Source organism: Semicossyphus pulcher, unplaced genomic scaffold (assembly GCF_022749685.1).
Source record: "Semicossyphus pulcher isolate SPU_LCO1_2020_fin unplaced genomic scaffold, fSemPul1.0.p SCAF_10, whole genome shotgun sequence".
Taxonomy (NCBI): Eukaryota; Metazoa; Chordata; class Actinopteri; order Labriformes; family Labridae; genus Semicossyphus; species Semicossyphus pulcher.
The window spans coordinates 20737191-20764018 of record NW_027211604.1 but is presented as its reverse complement, the minus strand read 5'-3'; the positions used below and the strand labels follow the sequence as shown (position 1 = coordinate 20764018).

The window sequence follows — 26828 nt, the reverse complement described above, 5'->3', positions numbered from 1 at the left end:
TTTTGAAGGTTTGCATGTGGTGGAAACATTACGCCTTTTTCCTGCAAGTCACGTTTGTGCTTCAGCTTTGACACCATCAGCCCTATATGTTGATTGGGAAACCTCAAGGGGAAAATTGGCAGCAGTAATGGGGCAGTTTTGTTTGGAATGCCCCTTTTACAGCGGCCCTCTAATGACAACTACAGCGACTATCTCACACTCTCCATGTCAGCATCTCGGGAAACGCATAAAAGGGAAACCATTTGACTCAAAGTGGCCCCTGCAAGTGCCGCTATCAGAGCGTGTGCACGTCAAAGTGAGAGTCGGGAGCTGAAAATAGCATTCCTGCACTGATAATGTGCTGTGGTGTTTATAACCACTGAGAGTGCAAGTGCTGCAGCATCAGAGCCTTTAAATGAGTTGACAAGCAGCCGGTGTGGTGACATAAAAGAGCCCCAGACCAGAAGAGACTTTGTAGTGTTTTGTTACAGTAAAGGCGGTAATAAGTGCTGACAAATTTTAGGGACCGTTACTTTTCTTGAGCGAAAACATCAAAAGTCACAGTAATAATTAAAGTATATTTTTTACAGTGCAAAACTACCACTTATAAAAGCCATGACTAATATGACTCTTTTTGTGCCTTATTATTCATCACATTTCATTTCCAATACACAGTTTCCCTTTTTCTCATGTTGTTGTTAAGCCGAGTGACTCAAACTCTCATCATTTACTCAATTATGTAAAAACAAAGGGGAATATACAGCCAGTTAGGACACTTTAAATATCTCGATTTTAATGATTGTTTTACTTTTTCTCTGAAATTTGTTTACTCATTTCTGATTCTATTCATACGGTTGTTTTTGTGCCTACTTTATACTTTGTTCTGCTTGTTAAAGAGCTAAGACGTAGAACATCTTGCCCTTAAGTAACTATAATTATCTAAGGGAAAATGTTCCATTCCGTGATCACTATACGTTACTGCGCTTATTACACACGACACAATTTATTGATTTAGAAATGATTTTATTCTTTTAAAAATGATTATACTTCAGTTTACCGTTTAAAAATCGTCCGTTACACTCACAGTGAGAGCTGCGTCCACAGCAACGGTTAACTCTAGCCTTCTTAAAATGAGCTAAGCTAGCTGTTATTACTCACATTAAAATGAGTTAAAATGCTGCTATGACTCAGATTAAATGGAAACATTTCCACTGATGAAGAAGCAAGTAAGTTAAACCAGACAGCAGGAATCAGCGCAGCACCTGACTGAGGTTTTCTGTCTCGTCACCGTCAGAGTCTGTTGACATTTTCTTTTCCATTCACTGTCTTTAAACACCGCCGTTTCCCTCTGCAAACATACCAATGTAAAATTTACCAGACTTCTTTTGGAGGATTGATACGATTACAGTTAGTCGTCTGGATTGTGTGATTCGAGCTGAATCCGTAGCAACGGTCTGTTCTTCATAGCAACGGTCTGTTATCACCTCAGAATGCTGTGATTAACCAATCTGAATCAAGTATTTAACACAGCCATGTAACAATGTGATAGATAAACAAGATGCTAAGATAAGAAAAGCATAGAACAGAATACAATAGAATACCATCTTAAGAGTTAATTTGGGGTAACAAGTTTTTTTTTCTTATGTTAAAAGGCAACCCACAACTTAAAAAAAGGTTACTTATTATAAATAATTATAATTGTAGGGCTATGGTCTCAAACAAATCTTAGGAATAAAAATGAAATGAAAACTTTAACTTGACATTGTAAACTAAACTCACAAAGGTAGAAATTAAAAAAACCAGAGACTAAATTAAGATTAAAAAAGCTAAGGCATTATAATACAGGTTAACTCTAGCCTTCTTAAAATGAGCTAAGCTAGCTGTTGTTACTCACATTAAAATTAGTTTACCTAGCTGCTATGACTCAGATTAAATGGAAACATTTCCACTGATGGTGAAGTAAGTCGACAAGTTAAACCAGACTGCAGGAATCAGCGCAGCACCTGATTGAGGTTTTCTGTCTCGTCACCGTCATTTTCTTTTCCATTCACTGTCTTTAAACACCGCCGTTTCCCTCTGCAAACATACCAATGTAAAATTTACCAGACTTCTTTTGGCGGATTTATACGATTACAGTTAGTCATCTGGATTGTGTGATTCGAGCTGAATCCATAGCAACGGTTTGTTCTTCATAGCAACGGTCTGTTATTACCTCAGAATGCTATGATTAACCAATCTGAATCAAGTATTTAACACAGCCAAGAAATAATGTGATAGATAAACAAGATGCTAAGATAAGAAAAGCATAGAACAGAATACAATAGAATACCATCTTAAGAGTTAATTTGGGGTAACAAGTTTTTTTTTTCTTATATTAAAAGGCAACCCACAACTTAAAAAAAGGTTACTTATTATAAATAATTATAATTGTAGGGCTTTGGTCTCAAACAAATCTTAGGAATAAAAATGAAATGAAAACTTTAACTTGACATTGTAAACTAAACTCACAAAGGTAGAAATTAAAAAAACCAGAGACTAAATTAAGATTAAAAAAGCTAAGGCATTATAATACAGGTTAACTCTAGCCTTCTTAAAATGAGCTAAGCTAGCTGTTATTACTCACATTAAAATGAGTTTACCTAGCTGCTATGACTCAGATTAAATGGAAACATTTCCACTGATGGTGAAGTAAGTCGACAAGTTAAACCAGACTGCAGGAATCAGCGCAGCACCTGATTGAGGTCTCGTCACCGTCATTTTCTTTTCCATTCACTGTCTTTAAACACCGCTGTTTCCCTCTGCAAACATACAAATGTAAAATTTACCAGACTTCTTTTGGCAGATTAATACGATTACAGTTAGTTGTCTGGATTGTGTGATTCGAGCTGAATCCCTAGCAACGGTCTGTTCTTCATAGCAACGGTCTGTTATTACCTCAGAATGCTGTGATTAACCAATCTGAATCAAGTATTTAACACAGCCATGTAACAATGTGATAGATAAACAAGATGCTAAGATAAGAAAAGCATAGAATAGAAAAGGGTTTTTTTTCTTGTAATAAAAGGCAACCCACAACTTAAAAAAAGGTTACTTATTATAAATAATTATAATTGTAGGGCTATGGTCTCAAACAAATCTTAGGAATAAAAATGAAATGAAAACTTTAACTTGACATTATAAACTAAACTCACAAAAGTAGAAATAAAATAAAAAAACAGAGACTAAATTAAGATTAAAAAAGCTAAGGCATTATAATACAGCAAATGCCATTAAAAATCAAACAAATATGCATTACCAACAATGTATTAGAACATCTCAGTACAATTGATTCCTTCTTAAGAAATAGTAAAAATGGGTCATAAATATCGAGTTGAATACATGGACTCATTTTCTAAAATAGTTGGGTATTGTAGTTTCTAGTAAAAGTCACTCAAACATGCATGCAAAAAAATCAGTTGCATTGTTTTGGAAGAAGTCCAGTAGACCAAATGTCACATACTGGGTCAGGCAAATGTTGATAACTTTTCCTTTGGAAAAAATAACATATATACAAAGAGGGAAGCAAGAACTATTTGAGAAGGTTTGGGGACCATTTGATTTGTTTGTGAAAGGTGTTGAGCTAGCGGACGAAGAGGAGGTTTGAGTACTGGTTAATGTAAACCTCTTAATGAGGCTAATGAGAGTTTAGAAGATGAAGTTACCTTTAAATAAGATTGATTAGACATCAATTTGTTGTACTATTTTTGTGTTACTATCTGAGAGGTTTATTTTATTTTATTTTTATTATTTATTTTTTTCATTTGTATCTTGTATTTATGTATTTAATTTCTCCTTTTTTGTCCTTTGACTTAAAATTGTTTGTTTGAAGTTTTGCGTATATCACTTGTGTGTCAGTGCAGTCGGGAAGAGTCGGTGTACACTTATGTGAGTTTATAACTATACACTGTACACTCGTGTTTTGAGTAAAATGTCAATAAACATATTGTTCAAAAAAAAAAAAGTCACTCAAACAGACTGAAAAGTGTTATTTACAACAGTCGGTTGGTGTATGTGGGTTTTAGCCAAAGTAAACTGCAAAGTGTATGTTCATGCTAGCTAGCCAGTTTAGCTCATTGATGAGTTTTAATAGCTTTGAAGGACAATTGTAGCTCTATGGCACAGAGAAGTTAAATATCAGGTTTTAGATACAAAGACAATAAGATCAATTAATTGTTGTTTTTGGTCCTTTTTGGATTTGTTCACAGGGCAAACATGTTGCTACTCTTACTTTTCAGGTGTAACTTGACAAATATTCAGAGGTGAAGCAACAATCAAGGATTGTGAACATGTAACCGATGCATGCTGCGTGCAACTTCACGCTGCTTCTGCAGCACTCGTACAGTAATACCTGAAGACCACATGAGACTACAGTGCAAGTGTTAATCTTGCAGATCAAAGTGTGACTGTCAGCAGACATGTTTCATTTCTGCTTTTTCTATCTGTATTTCACGCTTCAGTGTCCGAGCCATCAGTCATATCTGAAACACAGTCAAAGCAAAGTGATGATGCTGGATCATCCTGTTGTTATATGCACGTGTTATAGACCGAAAACATGACTGAAGTGACTGGACTGACCAGGTGGTCACACCGTGTCGAACTCCACAGATCACAGCGATCAGATCAGTGATCGTTTCTTGACTACAATTATCTTCAACCTTATATTTAAAGGTAGGGGATTATGCTGTTTCACATTATAAGACATATATATAATGTTACAATGTTGGATGTCCAGACTAAACGTGGCGGGGTTTCTTAAAGGGACAGAGTCGTGTCAGACAGAGGCTGTATGAGGGCCTGCACAGTGAGCACCAGTGTGAGAAAATGAGGTTATTTTTACTGTAAATTATGCTAAGCTACTCCACAGGTATCACAGAGCGAAATATGAAGCTTGAAATTTGCATAATACCCCCCCCTTTAAACCTAGTTTGGCCAATCTGAAAGATGAATCATCGAATCAGAGCATCAAAGATTCTGGTGAGATAAAAATGAGACGGATGAGATGAAAAAAAAAGAGAACAAAAACATCTTAAATGTAGATCCCACTTTTTCCACTGTGCTGTGCCGCTCTGTTTACAGATAGAACACTGACATCAGAGATTTTCCTTTGTTCCGATTTGACTTGTGTTCTTGCACGAGAACACAAAAACACGAACAAACACAAAAACAGGCGTAACAACAGAACAATGGTTAACAGAGGTCCCTGGTTACCACAGAAACTGGCATCCAAGTCATTGTCATTCCTATTGTAATGCTCTTGAACTATCGATGTGAGATGATGACATACAACATTTCATATTTTTAAACTGCACTGAAGGTTAAGTTAGACATTTTAGACATTTTACCACCATTTCTGCAAATATTTCCACTAGGCTTTTAGCTCTTTATTTAAGGGGAAATGAAAGTTAAATTTTTTTGGGGGGGTTACAAAGCTGAAATATGACTAAAGGTCCTCCAGTAACATCTTTTTAGCAGCAGTAACAAACAGAGGTTTCTTATGGGAACAACACAGGAAGTCAACTCCGTGCTGAGAATAAAGTAAGAACTGTGAGGTGTCAACTTTGAGCTGAAATGTAACCAAAGACTTTCCCTGTTCAGTTCAAGTGTGATTATTGCAGTAATCTACAATGAGAGCGGCTTTCACACTCACTTATTGGCTGTCACCAACATGACAACATAAAGAGCTGGAAGGACAAGATGATGCCTCTGAATGAAGAGTAACAGGATTTTTATTCTGAAAGTCAACTGTGGGATTTCACACATCGTTGGGGATGTAGACAGAGGGACGAGGCCACAACAAAGATTACGCACTCAAAAATAGTAATCATATCTCTGATTTTCCTTCAAGCCGAACATGTAAGTGATGCATGAGTGGTATAATTATAGGCCGGGCAGAGTGAGAAAAAGACGCACTGAAATTACAAGATATCAAGACTCCAGTATTTTGTTGTCGAGGGATTTGGGAAGGAAAGGTTTCATTGGAAGCAGCGAAAAGAAGCTCATTTACCAAAGTACATAACTCATGTTTCCACTGGATCGCCGCACAGAAAGCATGAATCAGGCTTTTCAACGCCTCAGCGGAGTTTGTGGTTTTCGCCTGCTCTCAGGCTTTGTACCTGCTGGCTCTCTCCTTGACACTGGGATAATCAAATCTGTGCATGACAGGACCTAGGAGACTGCTCTAAATAGACCGGTAGCATCTAAACCAGTGATTGTATACGTGGGGGGGTCACAAGATTAGTCAAAGCGGCTGCAGGATGTTAAAATTTGGGGTTTTTTTCTGGCTTTAAACTAATGTTGTCTAAATGCTTTTGAAATCATGGATCATTTCACGATTTAAATCTTCATATTTCACTCTGTGATACCTGTGGAGTAGATAAGCATAATTTACAGTTCATAAACTCATAATTTTTCTCACACTGGTGCTCTGTGCAGGTCCTCATACAGCCTCTGCCTGAAACGACTCATTCAGCTCTGTCCCTTTAAGAATCCCCGCCCCTACAAGCATTCTTTCTTCTGATTGGCCAGCTCTCTAAAGCCTGCTGAGGCTTTAGAAAAAACTGTGTGAAACCTGGCGTTCACAGCAGCCTGCAGACTGAGCTGAGAAGCCTGGGGATTACTCCAACATACTTTTACCTACAGATTTGAAACTTCACCCCATTTAGTCTGGACATCCATCATTGTAACACTATATATATGTCTTATAATGTGAAACAGCATAATTCCCCCTTCTTTAAGTACTCAAAAATAATGCTATGCTGCTGTTATAAAAAAGCATGAAAATCATTATTTTATTTCTTGGGTCATAACGGCTGGAAATCTCTGATCTAAATTTGCTAAAACTGTGATTCTTTTTCTATGAAAATATCAAATATTTCTCCAATAAAATTGTGAGAAAAATTAGCCAAAACATCCGCTGACCAGATACACATATCGTTAACCCTCTAACACATCTTAAAACCACATACTACAGCTTGTTCTCCCACTGCCTCAAACGAGTGCTTAAAGTTGATGTTTCAAGCACAAGAGGTCCCTTAGATCAGCTCTTCATACCTTACTTTCAATCCTCTGATTTTCTGTCAACAGGTATACAAAGTTATTGATTCAGGTGTGTCAAAAATGACATCACTGATGAGGTAACCCTTACCTGCAAAGAGCTGACGAATGATATGAGGAATGAGGTAAGGTGGAGGGTGGGTGTGTGTGTGTGTATATGTATATGTGTAATGTTCCAGAGCAGGATCGTAGTCCGAATCTAGGTGAGATGGTGTGAGAAGGGTTATGTGCTGCAGCCAGGTGTTGGCTGTGTGTGTGTGTGTGTGCATGTGTGTGTGTGTGTGTGTGTGTGATAGGGGTTTGAAGCAGGTGGCTCAGTCTGTCATTAAGAGCTGAGTCACTTTGTTCGCGTCAGCCATGCGCACACACACACACACACACACACACACACACACACAGAGTCTAGACCAGACAAGGAGAGCGTTTTGAAGGATAAAGGGGGATTTCCAGGCGGAGCAGGCAGAACATTGCCTGAGGTCTCACTCCAATATCTAATCAGAGATTCAGACAATAAAAGACTTTTGTTCCAATCAGGTTTGTTTTTGTTTCATGTGTTCTCCTCTTCCCCTCTGACAAAAGCAAATTGGTTTTATCGTCATCACGGATGATTCATGGATATATATAAAGACAACTGTGTGTGTTCCAGGATGCTGCTCGTTCAGACTAATTGATCTGCTCACCAAAAGAGTTCCTTCTGATGTGACCGTGCCACATGTGCTTTGAAGTTGCTTTCCCTGAAACTATTATTTTATTTAAGGTGTGGGGATTTTTTTTGTTAGCGTAAATTGTTTTAAAAAATCACAAATAAATCCAATAACTTGGTTTGTTTTACAAGTTGTTGTCAATAGACTTAAAGACATGACTCAGACAAACCAGTCATGTGATCACTGATTTTAACCTTTGTGTGGAACCGTCCTCCAACATGGAAAGAAGGAAAGGTAGCTTTGCAATGTATGTTGTTTTATTGTTTGTATCGTAATGTGTGTTTTTACATCTTCCTGCACAGAGACCACAGATGTAAATTAGCTATATAGCTAGCTCTGGCCTGTGTTGTGCACAGCCCCTGTCAAATAAACTAATACACTAACTAGACGTCGCAGATCTCTCATCCACACATTCACATGCACACAAGGCTTCAGGGACAGATCGTCACTCGGCGCCCTGCTCAAGGACACTTCAAGAAGCAAGTGATTGAAACAACAACCGATGAGCTCCTGAACACTACCACCTCTAAAAGAACCATTGGAAAACTGTTTGCGAGGTTCAATGCGCCAGGACGTATCCAGCGTTCATAACACTCAACTGATTTAACATAATTTAACTCCCATAATACTGTCAGACTCACAATGGGCAGATTCTAAAAGCATCAAAATCAATAAAGCAGAAGCAGAGCTATTGACAATTTATTCCCATGCAACACCTCTCTTTTAAAACCTAGCCTACATTACCCACAATGCAACTTGACTGACAAATGTTTGGATCACAGATTGTATAAAAAGATGGACGACATGACAGATCCCTAAAAGTGAAGCCAAAACATTTCGAGCGCCCCCTGCTGACTGGCTGCAGTATAGCTCATAAAGCCCGCCTCCTCCATGTTAACAGATGGGACATGAGTCAAAATATAAAATCAAAATACACGTCAAATAAATGTTTCTCAAACATGGTTTCTGTTATTATAGCTAGTTCTTATCATGCTGATTTATGTCCAAGTGTTTTTTGACAAGTTTATTTTTAATGAGTTATTTGATGCTGTAAAAAGGATGATTGACAGCTCTGTTGACCAATACGGCTCCTGCAGCCGATCTGTTCCCGATTAGCAGAGAGGAGACGTAACTAAAACAATCACTACAGTCACTGATGCTTCCATATCTGTGAGCGTCTGCTTCAGACCAACACAAGAAGCTGTTCTGCTGTTAAACACGCCGACCTGCGGGATCTTTGCTGGTTTTTTCAGTAAGTTAAGCGTTTTGGTTAGTGGAAGTGGCTGCAGCGGCTCCACCCGCCAATCTCTACTGCACAGTCTCTGGCTCCGAATGACATCACCACTGCAAGATGGCAGCGCCCGTCACGCGGGGTATTTTGGCTTCAATTTTGTACGAGAGCAGATGAAGATGCGTTGTCCATCTATATATACATGTCATTGGTTTGGATAGAGATTTAGGGGTGTGTTCTGGTAGAGGTGACTAATGTAGCTTTGAGCTGCTAGCCTCGGGCGGAGATGGGGAGCGAGCTACAGAGGTTTGTTCAGCTTACTTCTTTGTAACTCCACAACGCCACAATTTTGTATTTTCCAATAGCCAACTAAGCTATCAGTTTTAAGGCGGCTCCCTCTCAGAGTTTTTCCCACATAAACAGTAGTGCAGTATTACTCTGAAGACCTGACATCAGAGACAGACTCCGATGTTTAAAATCAGTGAAGCTCCTTGTGATTACGTTTAAGGTTAGCCTTCTGGGGACTACGACTGTTCTCAGCGTATTCAATGGAAGTCTGACCCGACAGTGACACGTCAGTTGTTTAGATATCTTACACATGCAAAGAGTGTGAGACAAAGAGTGTGAGACAGAGTCAATGATGGAGCCACCAGCGCTGCCACCCTCGAAGCCTCCCCTGAAGTCAGAAATCCTGCAGTGTTTAAATGTCAGGGTGTGTTTGTTTGTGACTTTCAAACAGAGGAGCAGTGTGTGTTTGTATGTACAGCGCTTGTTAAGGAGAACCTTGTGTGTGCTGCAGCGATGGCTTGTGCGATTGTCACTCTAATTGTTTCCATCTTTTAGTGTGTGTGTGTGTGTGTGTGTGTGGCTGGCGGTCCCTTCAGAGGAGCAGGCCACTTCAGAGCAGCCATGGAACCGCCACAGGCTGACGGAGCCGGGGCTGCCACTTCACACACTGTGTGCGTGCCTGAATGTATGTGTGTGTGTACATGTGCTAGGACAGAGAGGGTGGATGTGGGGTTGACACACATGATCGTAATGTGTGTTTCTGTGTGTGTGTAGAGGGGACGAGAAGTAGAAAGAAATCATGAATATGTTACATTTTGTGTGTCTGTTTCTGGTAAAAAAGGGACAGCGTGTGTGTGTGTGTGTGCATGTGTGTGTGTGTGTGTGTGTGTGTGTATGCGTTGATGTGATGAATGATGTGTCCAAAGCACAAACAGATCCTAGTGTGTGTGTGTGGATGAAGATTTCAGTAACAATTGAGCTGCTGTCTAAAGTATGTCTGTGTTTACTTGTGTGTGTGTGTGTGTGTGTGTGTGTGTGTGTGTACTTCACAGAGACGTCTTAAGTGTGTGTAATTCAATATTTCAACAACACTATAGGCGGCTGTGTTAAGCTTTCTAAGAGTGCAGTACGAGTGTGCGTGTGTGTACATAAGTGTCCTTTTTTGTATGAGTGTGTGTGTGTCTTACCTGTCTTCTGGCTCATGTCTGTGGGCAGGTGTGGGGGACTCGGGCTGAAGTGCTCGTTGCTGTAGGGCAGGAGGGACGTCAGCGGATGCATCCCGTGAGACTGCTGCACCACCGACACTTTGTTTGACTGTTGGAGACACAAAGATAGAAAAATGTAACCAGATTAAATTACTTTTGTACTTGCACACTGACAAATTTGTACATACAGAGGTTTCAGGGTTTTGCTTATGGGTATTAAAAACCAAGCAACCAATCAGACCAACATACACTTAGGTACTGGATTGTACTTGTAAAGCGCCTTTCTACTCTTCCGACCACTAAAAGCACTTTCACACATTCATACACACACAAACATTCATATCCAATGGCTATGCCTTTGGGAGCAATATGGGGTTCAGTGTCTTGCCCAAGAACTCTTCAACATGTAAGCAGTGTCCCAATTCAGGGGGCGTATTTGATGGCCGATTGCGTCACAGCGGCACGTTGAAGGCTGTCCCATTTCGCAGGCTCCTTCAGATGCGGCCGACAAATGCGTGTCCTTTTTCCTGGGCTGCGAAGGATCAATCGGGTGGATCCTTCGCGACCCGGACTTATCCTGAGTTTCATTGCGTGCCAACTCAAACGAGATGACCCTTACCAACCGAGGAACACACTTTTAAATGTCAACGTCTTTGGTTTCGGCTCAATCGAATAGCTAGAGAAACAAATGTAAAAGACAATGAAAGGGCCCTCGAAACAAATTATCTTTAAAATAATAAGTTAAGTTACGTGACATTAGTTATGCTAGATAGTTAGCCCGCTAGCTACCCGTTGCTAGGTGACAGGAGCAGCGCTTGGTGACGCAAGGGTAAGGGTGGGAACAGCTGGTGACGCAAACAGGAAATCCTCCGTAGACCAGATCGTCTCATTTCAGTTCGACCTCAGCGGTCTACACAGGCTATGAAGACTCACCCTTCGAAGGCTGCAGCCCTTGAATTGAGACACAGCTGTAAACTGTAGGAGCTGGGGAGCTTTGTCATGCTTCAGAAGGAAAGTGGGTGGCCATTTTGCTTGGATGAAAAAGGAGGGAGTCCCCCCACCAACACGAGGGAGCTAGAGATCTACGGCTTCTTTTTGGAAGTGCAAAGTTGGAAGTTCAGAAAGCAATGTTTCATTTAAGCCTAATGTTGCTGTACACATACGACACGTTACTATGTATTTTATTTGCTTAAATAAGATTTTACATTCAGCTTGAAATCTCAGTTGCTTTTATTTTTCTTCAGAACCCATAAAACTCACAAACAAACTTACATGTATGAAAGATAGACAGAAAAAAAGCTGGACACTTTGGTTTGGAACAAACAGACGGGCTGTGCTCCGCTCCCATTGGTTTTCAGTGGAGCAGAGAGGAGGAGGAGAAGGAGGAGGAGGAGAGGGAGGAGGCCCATTTGATCGATAAGCCTTTGATGATCAAGTGAGTCTGCGTGCGAGCTTGTTTGCTTTCATGTTTCTGTTTACAAATGGCTTTCAATAACTTACGTGAAATCCAGTTATTGCTAATGCTCACAGCATGCGGGCTGACATACGATACGTCACGGCGGTTTGCAGTGTTGGACGCAGCCAGACGGGCAGCCTGGACACAGTTACACTGCGTACGTTTGAACCACGGCATGTGTGTGTGTGTGGACAGTGTCATTGTTTCTGTGGGAGGGGAGTGCAGATATGAGTCTGTCTGTGTGTGCGTGTCTTTGAAACGTCAGCAAAGCTGCTGATTTTGAAGTATATGAAAATCTCTGAGAAGTTATTTTATGTTGTACACTGAGCGTGTGCATGTGCGTGTAGGTCCATCTGCATGGGTGTGTGTGTGTGTGTGTGTGTGTGTGTGTATCATCAGCCCCACAGAGAGGGAGATCTGGTGCTACTTGCTGGGCCTCCTGCTGAGTTACAAAGTGAATACCTTATCACTTAAAGTCAGAGCTTCCACACGCTGCACTGCACATTAACACACACACTTTAAGCAGCTCCTGTCCTATCCATCACACACACAAACAGACATCTCATGTGTATGCAACACGGCCCGGCTGTGGATCTAAGATCAAACTGCTAAAACCTCTTTTAATGGGGAGACACGAAAACAAAACTGCCTCTGTACAGGAGAGCCTGAAGGAGGGGAGGTTAGAGGGTGGGGGAGGAGGCGCCAAGGAGAAGGTGGTGTGGGAGCAGGGTAGAGGTGGGGGTCAGGTTTAGATAAGGTGGTCTGCATTCATAATAACCTGAAGATGAAGGACTCGGAGGTGGGGCCGGAGCCAAGCAGGTTAAGGAATATGCTAAATGATTACTCGTTCAACTGTCCGGATGAGTAACGGCAACACCGATGTCCCTGGTAGACACACTTTGTGAAATATCCGCAACTTTATCTTGAACCCCTGGATGTGTCTGATCCGAACCATCCTGTTCTGTCAGTTTATATATTAATCAGCCTTAAAGCTCCTGTGAGGAGTTTTTCGCTGGTTATGAAACAGACTCAAATTAATTCTGATTACTCTATGACCTACAAAAGCAAACCAGACCATCAGCGACAACACTGATTATTTCTATATAGTTATTTTTAATGCCTGAAACTACTGGCGGGGGGTAGGTGTCAGACGACCGCACGCTGCCTTTGTTCACATTTTCCAGGTCAAAGATTACAGTGAGTGTTACATATGACTGTTAAAGAAAACAGGATGAGATTTTTTGTTAAAAACCACTACTGAAGCATGTACAGGACAAAATCAGCAAAGAGATAAGAGGTCTGGCTTTGTCCACAGGGGGCGCCAAAATCGACACAAACAGAAAGTTCCTCACAGGAGCTTTAAGTCAAATATATTTTCACTTTCACAAGTACTGAATTTGGATTTTGATGTTGAGGAGCTTTTAGAAGTCAGAAGTTATTAGGTAACTCCGACATGACAGCAATTTACCATAACCACTTAATCTGAAACATTATTCTAATTTTAAATCCCCCCCAAAAAACAACTGATATTAGAATATGTCAGATGCACAAGTCAAGCGATTTTAATTTAATGTTTCTGACTTTTACTGACTGTAGTTGCTTTGAGCATTGTATATATCAATGATTTCTGTGAGAAGCACATCACAGTCTGGATTACCCTCTTTCTAGATTCCACAGTTTAATTGTACTCTCTTCTTCACCTTCATTCACGTTTTAATTCACAAACTACTTTAATCTGATCACTTTGCTTTGCTTCAGTCCACCCAACACACCTGCACCTCTGCTGGCCCCGCCCCCTCTTTCTCTCTGTCTGCTGTGTTGACTGTCTTCATCAGCAGCCTGTTTAATTAAGTCACAAAACTTAAATATTTTCTCTCCCAATTCAGTTCTCACAGCACGTGAGCCGCGTGTACATGAGGGACGCTATTAATGACGTAGTGAACAAAATAATCGATCATTACCGAATGACATCTGCACCTTTTATAAGCTTTATAAACAGCTACAATCAATGCATTTACAATATGGACATATGGAGGTACACAGTAGGAATGTTCCCATTGCGATCCATCTAGCAGGGCTTTGAGGCTGAATTTGCCATTTAAAAGACACTTTTCTTTTTTCTATTTCTGCTCATGGAGGTTTGTTTCTGCATGCTAACATTGCGGCTGCGTCGCGTCCTGATTTCTCAAACTACGGGGCGGGTGGAGGGTCACAATAATTGAATGTACATGCGTTCATCACACGTTAAAATAGTTAAAGGCGTTAAAGGGAATGTGACAGCCTTAGTTTTCACACATTACATAGCACTAAATTGAAAACAAGTGCACCTGCACACACACACACACACTCACACACCAGAAGTGTGAATACATCACACAGAATATATGCAAGTGTGAATTATTGCAAACACATCACACTCACCTAAAGTGCAACACATAGCAGCACATAGCATACACATTCTGCTTCTCATCAGATTGTGCACATATGTACACACACACACACACACACACACACACACGTGTGCAGGGCTGCGAGGAGCCTTCAAACGTCGCTGTGGCTCCGTTTCACGTGCTGAGGTTGATGTAGCCGTTTTGCTGTAACATTATAGCCGCAAAATTGTCCATTTATGTTTCCTCTCTTCCTCGGGGTAATTAGCCGGCCTTGAAGTGGCTTTAGCTGCGCCTTCCTTTTTTTACACACACTCAGGGAGGCTGACTGAGAGCACTCATTTAACCCATAATTATCAACCCCTCTGTATTTAAGAAAAATCCCCCCCTCTCCTCACCCCACCACACACATACACTCACACAACTTACACATAATTACCTTAGCTGAGACAGACGAGTGTGTGCATGCATCTGTGGGACACACACACACTCGCAAAAGATTGAATAACACTTACAGCATCTTTGAAACTCAAACATGTACTCAAGTCCTACGGTATAAAAAAAACATGAGCCACACATATGTTAAGGTGCACGCACACACATGCACTCACAGATTCAATGGAGGGAAAAGTTCACTCACTCTTTAATTAACGGGACTAGAGTTACCCACCCCTGCAGGCTGACATCAATCGTAAGGGGATAAATTCATAGCACAGATAAATAGTAATAGAGGGTTATAAACGGAGACAGACTGAACTTTGATTTATCTATTTTTTAATTGGAATATTTGTTTTCTTTAAGTGTTTTTAGGACATTGTGAACTGGTGACAAAGTTAATTTCAGATGCACAGGCGAGGGATCTGCAACTAATGCAGCACTGCGTCATTTGCTTCCTGAATGTGGCCCAATGCACCGTAAAGACGCCAAATAGCTAATGTTATAAAACCCTTGCTTTAGTGGGGCTTTAGTGTGTATTAATGCTGGGAAATAGGATAGAGGCAACTTTTGGAGGGTGTGTTATATCGGAGTGATTTTTGGTCCTTAGTCTATTCTGGAGTGATTTTGACACATTAAATGCAACACCTTGAAGTTATTGCTAGAATGTTGAAATCGTAGTGTTGTATTATTTGTATGAAATAGCCTCCTCTTATTCCTTAAAGCCCCCCTCCAGTGAAAAACAAGTGTTTAACCATGTAAACATCTCCAAGTGGTGTTTTTCATGTGCTACAGACATATATAGGGTCAACATAAGCAGTCATCTCCATGGCTGGGGTGACGCTAAGCATATCATTATGTGTAACCTATGGCAACCACTTTGGCGATGCACGAGCCAGCTGTAATAGTCACTGTAATTTTTGCAAACTTACTACTGACTACTAACGTTAACGTTGCTAATACTAATTACTACATTTGAAGCTAGGTAAGTTTCAAGTGGCCTCTAACCGATGGCAGAGACGTGTTTTGTTTTCGCAATGGAGGGGGCGGGTGTAAATTTGCGAAGTGGGCGGGGCCTATGCAGATTCAAGAATTTTTAATGAGGGTGAGGAGGAGATGCCTTGGCAGGATTATTACAAGATAATTAAACGTATTTTGCAGAAAAAAAACATATCAGACGCAATTTATTAGTTCAAGCAGAGCATTTTATATGTCTTAAAACATGACTGGAGCTGCTCTTTAAGCTTTTTTAATAGTAGCAAACTTTGCATTAACCTCAAAGGTACCCTGTGGAGTTTTTGGCCACTAGGAGCGCCGTGGAGCAATATATTCATGAGTGGGTTCCTGTTTTGTTTGCGTCACTCAGGGGTGTAAAGAGGCACATGTGCACACGTGCCATATGCTTCATATTACTACCACTCGTTTCACACCTTGGTTGATCAGCAGATGATAACGTAACATGCAAGACAACGTAGTAATGTATAAAGAAGGGCAAGCTAGCAAATGTGAGTTTTAACAACATACTATTTATATATAGGCTTTTGCGAATGTCTTATTAGGGAGGAAAAGGCATTCAGCACCTTCCAGGATACAAACAAAAGGTCTTGACAGCTGGGATAGGCTCCAGCCCCCCCACGACCCTGAACAGGAGAAGTGGTATAGATAAGGGATGGATAATGGATGGTACCCTTTAACATACTATTTCAAAAGGTAAAGGAAGCACACTTGGTTCATATTGGTTATCTGACAAATTCAGACCCCAACCTATAAAAGTATAATAGTAAACTGTGCATCTCTGTACATACATTAATCATGTAAGCAGCCGTACACATGAAGAAACCCACAGCCAAAGCGTTGAATAATAAATCTCCTGTTTGTTGATTACATCAAAGATGCAATTACTTCAAAGACGTGATTACTTTAAAAATTCCAATTAGATATGAACACCTCTTTATGTGCGTCAGGAAACAGTAAATGTATCCCTCAGTGTCTCTGTAGTCTCATTTCACTTGAAAGGCCTTTGATTTATCAGCATATTGTTGCTGCCTTTTATCTCCGCTCTATTTGAACAGAAATCTGCTGCTGAATACAAGAGTTAATGGGATCTCAGACATCACTTGTTTGTAATGATGGCCCTCCACCTTGACCCTGACTCACACACACACACACACGCTCGCACTCGTACGTATGCATTTCACATACACACACACGCTTGCAAAGAAACGCAGTTGCATGCGTATTCATTCAGAGGAGCTTACGCTGATAAAACACCTCTAATGTATTCTTTAGTTTCCAGATGACACACTAAGTAGATTCGTCTCTTTTTATATTTGAAGCGGAAATTAAAGCATCCTCTCTTTTGTTCTCCTCTACAGAGTGCTTTTGAGTCTAATGTCTTTAATCTCGAATTTCACGGAGATGGCACTTTCAAAACACTCATTCACCCTCTTTCTTTCACGGTCATCCTTGCCTTGGCGTGGCAGAAATAAAGACGGTAAATAAATACAAACAGTTGTGGGGAATTAATGGTGGATTCACCTTGCAATCCTTTCAAGTGGCTGCAATCAAACTGCTTTACAGGAAAGAGCTTCATCACAAAGACATCTGAGCACTGAGGCGTCATGTAGTGTCATCAAATGAATATAAATTGCACTTCATAAACACAAAAGAAAAATCCAAACAACCATTTGTAAATCATGTTTAGCTCTTTAATCTGTGGATTTACCATATCAACAAATGTTATATTTTTAAAATAAAGACCTGGATGCTCCTTTAAGAGAATAATTGCTTTGCTTGTGGTGCAACCTGAAAATAATCTAAATGTAGGAGCCATGAAGGCTTCTGATCAAAAATAGTTCGATAGTTCTACGATGGGCCAAAACGGAGCCGGAAGAGAAGATTAATATTCTGTGATTAAATAGAAAATTACAAGATTTAAACCGCAAGTACGTCAGAAACAAATGGCAAATTTGGGAGAAAATAACGAGTAAATCTGTGAGATACAAAAACCAGGATAACAGTGTTTATAGGAACATTTTTGAGACTTTAAAAAGATGCATTTCTGTGCTCCCTGTTTAAAAATGCACGTTTCTGTGGTACCCTGTTTGTCCAGGGGTTACTATCACAAAGTAAAGTTACACTTCACACTCATGACGGCTACTAAAAGTAAACAAAACATATTCAACGCTACTTTAAACACTCCTATAAACACTATTTTCTTAATATATGTTTCTCGCAATTGTATGACTTTATAATCTCATAAATTTGCTGGTTTCGTTCTTGCAAATTTGCCATGTTTTTCATGCAAATTTACCACTTTCATCTCAGAATTTTCCACTTTTTTTCTAATATAATTCTTTTCCTCTTTTTGTATCAATTTTTTTTTTTATACAATGGCCCTAATATGCCGTTGTATTTCCCAATTTGACAGTTTGAGTGCTGTTAAGTTTTTCTCTAATAAGTATCTGTTTTATTTGCTTGCAGCCACATTGAACTGATGACCCAAAACCCTGCTGAACAAACAGGACGATCCAGCGTACAGGGGAGATGTGATGAAGGTAATGCGTGCAGTTTATATAAATATGCACCAGAAATTGCAGCTGTAGTTGTGTCTGAAGAAAATGTCAGATTTAAGGATCTTTTCAGAGGAGAAAATGTTTCATAAACGAATTCACACAATAAAGAAAGAGGTGTTTGTTCTTGTTAGAGAAGGGCATGCTGACTGTCAAGGGAGTTTAAAGTTGATTTTATATTAATCACCAGGCAAAATGCAGTTCTCTCTAGCTATAATAATTCTTTCTCTTAGAGGTCAGAGGTCACGGTCAGCTGATTAAACGTTAAATCACCACACGCACACACACGTTATGTTTACACGTGTGCAGGAAAAGTTCTGAGTCTTAAAGCGAGGTAAAATTCCCCACACCTGCACGCACAGAGAAAGTGCTAAAGAGAGAAATAAAGACATGACTTATCGAAAGAGAAAATAAAAGGTAAATATGAGTAAGAGGGGAATATGAGGTGGCAACTCCTCACGAAAGCCCTGAGAATCTCACAAGGTATTTAATCCCATGAAAAGCTCTGCTCTAGATCAGACTGAGATTAGATTAGATCTGCATTAGGTTCAACCTGATCTCATTTCAACGCCCCGTTAATAGAAAGGTTAATGTATGTGATATAGAAATGGCACAGCTGTGGGAAATACCAGTATGCTTGGCATTGATAAGACTCATTTTGAAACCGTTCTGTATGACTACTAAACACTGATATGATTCTTCAAAGTGAAGGTTTCTGTCCGTCTGAGGATGAACACTTGGATTATTTACCAGAAAAACCAAAGTTTTCTATGAGACTGCAAAAAAACAAAAACCCAATGTGTTTCTGGAAAATGTCATGAACTGAATTTTTTTTTCAACACAACTGATTAACATTAGTAAATGTTTCGTAGAAAATTTGCCTTGATTGCATTTTTTATATTGAAATACTGAGAAAACGTCTACAGTGAACGCATCTGCAAACTGTTTGCCACTAACGCAAAATGTGCATATGGACAAGTTTCTATGGTTACGTTCAGACAACTCAAAGCACTTGGTTAAGTTTAGGAAAAGATTGTGGTGTCCCAACTTTATCCCTTGGAACTGCAACAGAAAGGGTCTGCCAAGCATCAATACTTTTGCTTATTGTGATTTAATTTGTAGGAGTATCTTCAAATGCTTTATAGCCCTATGTAAGTTATGCTCTATAGATATTAAGGTTTTTATTATAGGTCGATGCAAACAAGATTATGCAAACAATGATCCCTTGAGGTCAGATTGCAGCTGCCCCCTGCAGCCAGCATGTTGTCTGGACATTTTATAGCAAATGTAACTTAATGAAGCCGTCAACAAAAGTATGCTATAATGAAGAAAGAGATGAAGGCCTTAGCTATCTGAAGATTAATAATAAATTGTCCAGCTATTAGGGTTTTTATTTTAGATCCATTTACACACGAATATGCACCCAAGGATGTCCTGTGGCTATTTAGCGACCAACAGCGAGTTACCACCCCCTTCTACACTGCACGTGATGATGTCATCAATGAATGCACAACGTAGACACGATAAAAGAAACGTCTCAGGTCTTAGAGTACAGTCCTGTTTTTGTTAAATAACATTTACCCTTATCTTCAGTACATCCACCATTACCCACCCCCCAGTACCACCAGGGTGACCTGCTCTGCCCGTCATGACCCCCCACAGCCCGTCCCACCCCAGCAGTTGGTCTTGAGTAGGTCTCCCAATCTGGAAGTCATTGCCTGCGTCAGAGTCAGGAGCCCAAAATGAGAGCCTCTTAGTTGGAGGTTTGGGCAACATCAAAGAGCAGGCAACCATAACAACGCAGCTATGTTTAAAGAAGGGCCAAACACCCCCCCAACAGGCCTGCCCACTCCCCTATTACACACACACACACACACACACGCTCGTATGCATGCACAGATTCATGTTTGCAAGGACACGCCTAGTAGTGTGCAAGCAAACACACACACAAACACAAAAACTGAAGTCCACTGCTACCACACACACCACTGGAACATCTGGGCCATGGCCATGATGAATCAGTAACCACTGCTTTAACTAACAGACTGTGTGTGTGCGCACATTTCACTGTGCATACTGCACCCAAATGTAATGTTGACAGGCAACAATGATTCCACATTTTAGTCAGCTTCATTATTGTTTTTACTGTTAGGACAGAAACTGCATCCCAGATGTTTGTCAGGGAAGATGTAACAGGAGAAGTAAGCTGAAGGACACTGAGCTCAAATGCTTAAAATTTTATTTTATTTTTTATTTTTTTGGCCCTTTATGCCTTTATTGATAGAGAGAGGACAGAGGAAAGTGTCGGAAACAGGGAAAGAGAGAGTAGGGTCGACAGGCAGCAAACAGCCAAGGGTGGGAGTTGAAGTTGGGGCCGCTGCATTGAGGACTGAGGCCGAGCCTCTGCACATGAGACACATGATGTAACCACTGCACTCAACCAGCGTCCCAGCAACCTTTTTTTTAAGTGAGTTTTTTAAAAACTTGACTGCTTTAAAGTTGATTACAGTGTGGTTCTCTTTGGCGGCACCTATGGTGATAAACAGTAAGTGCGGGAGCACACTTCCCAGATATCCAGACAGTGTTGCATGTGTGACGTCCACGGTTGGCTCCAGTTGTAACTCTTGATTTTCCTCGCTGACGGTCGCTTTCCTTTTGAGACTGTTTGCCTTCATCTGAGCGTCGAGTTTGTTTCTTTTTCTTTGGATTATCACTTATTTTTGAAGTTGTATCTGTAGTCATCGATCTTTTCTTTGTTTGTTCAGCCATAGTAGATTACTGTTTACTCGCAACACTTGCAGAGACCGGAAAAGCAGCCGCTTAGCTCCGCCTACCCTCTCTGGCAGACCAATCACTGCTGGCTGATGAAAAACGCGTCACTAACTGGTCCGGTATCTTTATCATCGTTTTTAGGAAAAGTCTTACAAAAATAAAGTGAGTAACATGTTACCTGTATTTTGTGCCATTCCTGACTCATAATTTCTCTAAGTGTGATCTTTGCAAAAGCCTTCAGCTCCTCAGCTCTCTTGCACAGGTTGTTCTGTGTATATATTTTATGTACTCGAATAATAATAAGATCTCCAGTTCCCTTTACTAACACTGCTGCAGCATGTAAAAAATAGGATTTCAATTGCAGCAGAGGAAATGTTGGTAGTTGTTCAAGTTGATGGACAGAGAGAAAAGAGACAGGAAAGAAGAGTTCAGGGAGATTCTCTTCTGTGGATGGATGTGGTGAGAAAACCTCTGAGCTCTTTATGAGAGACGGCTCTCGGCTCCGCAGCAGCTGGCTCTCGGCCATGGATGTGACTGCGTGTAAAATCCAATCCAACCAGAGCGATGGCATTTAGAGATGAGTTATCACTCTCTTAATGAGTGGACGAGTGGAGACAGACAAGCCGGCAACTTTCTCCTCGAGACTGCGGTGACGGTTTCGCTCTACAGAAATGATCTCTAATGATCGGTCCTACACAGAGCTAATTAATGGTGTACTTGTTTATTTCTATCAGAAAGTTCCACAATTAACAACTTGTTTGTGACATTCGGGCAATCATCCACGGCTTAAATATTGACGCAGGGAGGAGGGGGGAGAAATGAGGCGACCACAGAGGGCATAAATCCTCTTTGAGACTCACTTCCTCCAGGGTTTGGTTTACTCAAACAATAGATACTACGACTACTTCAGGCCACAGCCATATTTGTCTGTCTTGTGGGAACCGGGTAGAAAAAGCTTTAAAAAAATCGAGCGGTTTGATAAGAGCATTGTTGAAAATGCACCGAGGGTTCATGGCGGTGGAAAAGGCGTCTGTGTTGCATGTATTCTCAGAAAAGTCAGCCGGGATTGTTGTGTTTATCTGAGCTGATTTATCTGTTGGCTGCAGTTTGGGATGAACGCTTTGCCTAAACACGAGTGACCTTTTGGTGGATCTCCGCCTACACACTATACTGCGTGAGGGACGGCAACGCCGGGCCTCAGACCTTTGTTTTCTCTTCTGAAAGATCCCCAGAGCGATTGCGATCCCGTCCGCAGGTTTTATGTGGTGTCTTCCCCTGCTGAGATGACTGAGCTCGTCTGTCGCTCACTCATTGTGAAACCTTTCCTGTGCGGCTGCCGAGGAGAGCTTTCACTCACAAGCTCAGCCTAAATACCAGACCATGTGCCCGAATGGGAAATGCCGCCGCACATTAAAAAACCCCTGCAGTGATGCGTTTCCTGTGTGCCAGTATCTATTTATTACACAAATACAGCAACTGAATACCACAATAAAAGCATCACATGGGTCGTAGTTAAAACACAACGTATGGTCTTTATGGATAATTGAATCCTTTCGTGAACATCTGGGGCTGATGAGTTGTGAGGAAATTAGTCACATGATGCGACAGGTGTTAAAAAAATGTTTCCATTTCAAAGACATGTCTAATCCATGAACTATCAGGTTCACATAGTTGTGCGTTTCAATGCAATTGGTAATCAGACAATTGACTGTTAATTGAAAAAATGAGTAATTTAACGTTTCATTTCACTCGTTCGTCAAGTCATAAATTCTCTCTTTTGTGATTTAAATCATTCTAATTTGAATATTAAGGGTTTTTGACTAATGGGCGCACAGAACAAGACATTTCAAGACGCCAAGTTGGGCTCTCAGAAGGTTTGATGTACAATCTTCAACACTTTAGTGAAGTTTTGTGAAGTTTGCAAAGGTTGTTTGATCTATTACTTGAAAAAATAACAGACACCCTCCCCCGGGATCTTATGACAGCAAACTCCTTTTGGAATTTATTAAAAGAAATTAAAGATCTTTTTAATTAAGCTTTTGATAAGGGTTATGGAAGCGTATTGCATTCAGTTGAGAAAAAAAATGTGCTGTCTTTTTCCGAATTAACGAGTTAATTATCTCAGAATTGTTTTTCTGAACCAGCAAGATACAGGTTGCTGCTGTTGCTGCTCAGCCTGACTGACAACAACATCATCTTTATCACTTAAAGACAAGAGTGTCTCCCAGCGCCTCGACCTCAAACCAAAGTAAAGATTAAACTCAACAGGTGGGACATGCTTGCTTTTATAAAATCGATCTTCCGTGTAATAAGAGCTAATCGCAGGATTTTGAGGTATCTCATTAATTTAGAAAAAGTGAATGCAACATGTTTCTGTAGGGTTGTACCTCGCTATATAATTAATAACATCTTACTCTTTGTTTTGATCAAAATGTTTAGGTTGTTTTTTTTGTTGCTCTTTCATTTATTAAGACTATATTTTTAGTGTTATTGTGTTTTAGTGTTTCTCTTTATCTGACCTTGTTTTGTGAAGCAGATTGGGCCGCGTCTTTGCATTAACGTGCTATACAAATAAAGGTAATATTATTCTCATTATTATTAATAATGAAAATAACTCTTAATTAAAGCCTTAAAACATCATGTAAAAAGAGAGAGAAAAAGAGATAAATAAAGGATTCAATAAAAAAACATTTATGGTTTCATTTATTCATGTGAGCGTTGCGTACAGTTTGCTCATCCAGGTGGTCTAATGACTGCTGCAAAGAAATTGTTCCCACTGATGCTTCCAGATCATGTGACCCTCCCATGTTTTGCATGTTTTGTGTGTATCAGGGCGTCGACTGGGCGGTCGTACTTGGCTGACTCTACTTGTACACCAACTGTTGTTGAGTCAAGTTTTAGGGAAGCAGACGACTCAGTCAGCCTGCAGTCTTTGTGCCCTCTGGGCCACCGGTTCAGCTCACGTGCACACAGGGGCTTCTGTCTGATCTGCCGCTTTCATATTTGTATCTAAATATACCCCGGGGCTTTTGTGTGTTATGGGAGTGTTTAAGGCCACGCAAAGGAAATACCTGGAGGCAGAGTGTGCTGAATGACCTTAACATCCCTGAGCCCAAACAGGAATATATGTATTTATTTTTTAGTTTAACACTCTTTGTTGCTATATGAAATATTATAGGCAAACTAGGCAAAGATGTTTTTCTGCATAAATTTGCAGTTGAACTTCATATATAAGTCGCTTTTAAAAGAATAAACCAAAACAACTTAAAGATAAACAAAAACTTTGTGCAACAGTCAAATTTAAAATCAAACTGCTGATTGCTACATCCTGGATTAGAAGACTTTTTATAGTCGCAACACTACAGCAGGTCAAAGGTCAGTGAACGTCCACGCTGTTTTAAAGATGTGTGAGAGCTGCTTGTTACCGTCAGTGTGTCACACAGCTGTGTTTAGAAACTACAACAAAGCCAGGGCCCATTCTTTACTCACGCTAACACTCACTGGGGCCGTTATGAGATCAAATGACTTGTGAAAACCATCTTCAGCATCCTCCAATGGTCACGTTTCAGTGACATGCCTGCACTTCGTCTAAAAGGTTGAATGAATGAATACCAGGACTGAAACGTATGATACCTGTCCTTATTGATCAATGGTTTTATCCATACAATATCCGCAGATAGAGGAAAAAGCCAATTACAACTATTAAATATGAAAACTATAAATATAAAACTATAAAGATATTCACTTAAAAGACAAAATCTCCACATCTTAGAAGCTGACTTTATGAATTTTAGAGTGAAAACGATTATCAAAATAGTTGTTGGTGTATTTTCTGCTAATTGACTAATTCATTAGTGGTTGAAGCTCATTTGAAGGATGCTCTTGAGGTGGCAAAACCTACAAGGCAACAAAATATAGCCTTGTACATAAATACATGTCAGACTAACACAAGACAGTGGGTTGTTTAATAGGCTGACACCACAAGACAATTCAGGAGTAAATGAGGAGGAAACTGCAGGAAGATTGAACCCAAACACGGCCACAGAAACACACAAACAGACATACACAACGTCTGTCATCAGATGACATCAGGGACAAACCAGAGCCCCGAGGCCCTGAGGCTGTGGTCCAATCAGCTCCTTCCTGTCATCGCTTCTCAGAGAGATCAAGCAGTCAAACTCAGGACCGTTTAAAGAGCCGTCCTTCAAAGATTACGCCCGTCGCAACAAACACTCCAAGAAGCGTCTATTTATCGTGACTGATGACCAGCGTCCGCATGGAGCACTGACCACTTAAAGGGACTTCTCAGAAGTCTCCGTGCATGCTGACACTAGCAGCCTTAAGTGGCGACCTTTGACCTTCACAACTTCAAACTGGCTCAAGGCCAAAATTCACGAGTGTTTTTGTCTGGTTTGAATTCATTCTTCATTGACATTTTCTGACCTTTCCTTCACCCACTTTTTCATCCATTTTTCATTGAGGCTCCACAAAACGGCGACCTTCGGTACGCTCCACCAGTCCTTCAGAGCGCTTCTGACTCTCTGTGTTACACAAGAAAAGTTTGACTTTACAAAATCATTTTTAAAAAGAAAAGTTGGAAAAATTGGAAACCTTGAGAGGGCCTCTGTAATCAGTTCAATCTTTTAATATGTACAATTGATTCACCGACATATTTCAGAACCAAGCGTCCCTCTGTCAAGGCTGCATACTGACTCAGCGCTGAGTGTTGCTCGAGCTTTGGCAAAAACTTTCATGGGAAACAGGAGAAGTAGAGAACTAAGAGACGGAGGATGGATGTCTTCATGTTGCTTGTTTTGTGTGAGAGTCCAAAACCCAGAAGAAACCAGCAAAATATCCACATTTCACATGGATGGATGAGAAAAAAGGAGTAGATAGAGGAGAGGATAGAGTGATGGATGCTCCGTCTCCCTCTCGCTCCTTTCATGTCCTAATTTATTCTGTCTGATTAATTCGTTTTAACCCCAGCGGCTGCAGCGATTCCTCAGGATGTGCGGTGGGCCCCACCTCCCAGCAGCCCCTGCTCTCCTCTCCTTCTACTGTACCTCTCTTCCTCTCCTCCTCTCCTGGCCCACCTGCTGGGCTGGTCCCCGCTCTACATGCCGAGCAGCAGAGCGGGCATGCCGTAACCATGAAAACCACGACACTCCCCACCCGTCCACACCCTCGATGACGGCCGCAAAAACGCCTGAGCTCAAGATGTAAGATTTCTAACTCAATTTACATCATTTGTATAGACAGGAACTGAAACAATTAAAAACAACAAGGACACAGATTGGAGTCAGTAAAGGGCCACCCAAATACCCATGTTAATCAAAAATGTGGATAGTTCTGGTTATATGAGACTATGAGTGACCCTTTAAAACAGCTTTGTCTGCCACATTTAGTCACAATTATTATTAATAACCGATCACCAATTAATCAATTTAATAATTTTAAAGTAAAAATGCAAACACTTTGACTGTTTAGGCTTCTGAAATTGGAAAATATGCTGCTTTTCCAGATTTTACACCAATAAAAAACTGCATATTTTTAACTGTTTTCGACCGTTGACAATTGATCAATAAAATCAGAAAAAACACCTCCAGATTGAGATGAAGGATGCATGATTTGTTCTGGGTTTGTTTGTTTTTTTTAGCTTATAACATTAACTGCTACCAATAAGAAAACGTATCCATCCATTATCAAT

General features: G+C 40.5%; 1 protein-coding gene across 12 annotated transcripts in view; it reads right to left on the bottom strand.

The window, feature by feature from the left end:
• The window catches only part of tcf7 (transcription factor 7), a 79537-nt gene that overhangs the window by 20499 nt on the left and 32210 nt on the right, over positions 1 to 26828 (bottom strand). For all 12 annotated transcript variants that reach the window (XM_069667647.1, XM_069667681.1, XM_069667672.1 and 9 more), the window contains one exon: positions 10482 to 10608. In XM_069667647.1, coding sequence (XP_069523748.1) covers positions 10482 to 10608 — 127 coding nt within the window. The remainder of the gene's footprint in view (positions 1 to 10481; positions 10609 to 26828) is intronic.